The sequence below is a fragment of the Corvus brachyrhynchos genome, unplaced genomic scaffold (genome assembly GCF_000691975.1).
Source record: "Corvus brachyrhynchos isolate BGI_N302 unplaced genomic scaffold, ASM69197v1 scaffold481, whole genome shotgun sequence".
Classification (NCBI taxonomy): Eukaryota; Metazoa; Chordata; class Aves; order Passeriformes; family Corvidae; genus Corvus; species Corvus brachyrhynchos.
In genome coordinates this window covers 440,009-440,774 of record NW_008236261.1, presented here as the reverse complement: position 1 = coordinate 440,774, position 766 = coordinate 440,009, and the positions used below count along the sequence as shown (strand labels likewise).

Genomic DNA, 766 nt, shown 5'->3' with positions numbered 1-766 from the left:
GGATGACGGGTTAAGGCAGATGTTGTTAAGGCAGTTAGTGAGAGATAACGCAAACGAGGAGTGCAGAAAAATCATAGATGCTTTGCCAGGGGATCCTGAAGTAACAGACATGGTCGAAGCCTGTGCTAAGGTGGGATCTGGGAACCAGAAAAGGTCTGCTTTGGCTGCGTTCCTGCAGCCTGTTCACACATCTCCTGATAGTGAACCAAAGCAACCAAAACAGGCAAAAAAACGGAAGTGGCCTAAGCCGAGCCAAAAAGAGAACACACCGATCCCTCACTGCAAGAGGTGTGGCAGGCCAGGGCATTGCTCGGACTATTGTAGATCTCTGACTCATGCCGATGGTCGGCCTTTGTCGGGAAACTTCCACCGGGGTGCAAGGAGGGGGAATTGCTCTCCAATGCAGTCGCTCCCCCAGAGGGTGGCACAGGTACAGGCACAGGCCTACTCCGCCACCCTAGAGACAGCACCCAGGGATCAGACAGTTTTGACGTCCACACCGCAGCCACAGGATATGCAAAGGATGCTGGCTCACTCACATGGCCAGGGGAATGTTCAGCCTTCAGTGTGGCATGTCCTGGGCATTGGAGGAATGAGTGAGTAGCTGGGTCTTTTTGCCTCACCAGCCAAAACAGATTGTGACCACAGTGTTTGAATTGGTCGCTTCTCTGATAATCAAATGCCGTCAACGGTGTTTGCAACTGATGGCTGCGGATCCTGCAGTAATTGTCATTCCAATCTCAAAGGAATACTTTGAGTGGAGCCT

At 52.0% G+C, this 766-nt stretch overlaps 1 protein-coding gene across 1 annotated transcript in view; it reads left to right on the top strand.

Annotated features, from left to right (window-relative positions):
• Positions 1 to 757, top strand: part of LOC108449808 — a 204,395-nt gene extending 203,638 nt beyond the window's left edge. The window contains exon 2 of the mRNA XM_017747044.1: positions 1 to 757. Coding sequence (XP_017602533.1) covers positions 1 to 604 — 604 coding nt within the window. The 3' untranslated portion in view covers positions 605 to 757.
• Positions 758 to 766: the final 9 nt, after the last annotated feature.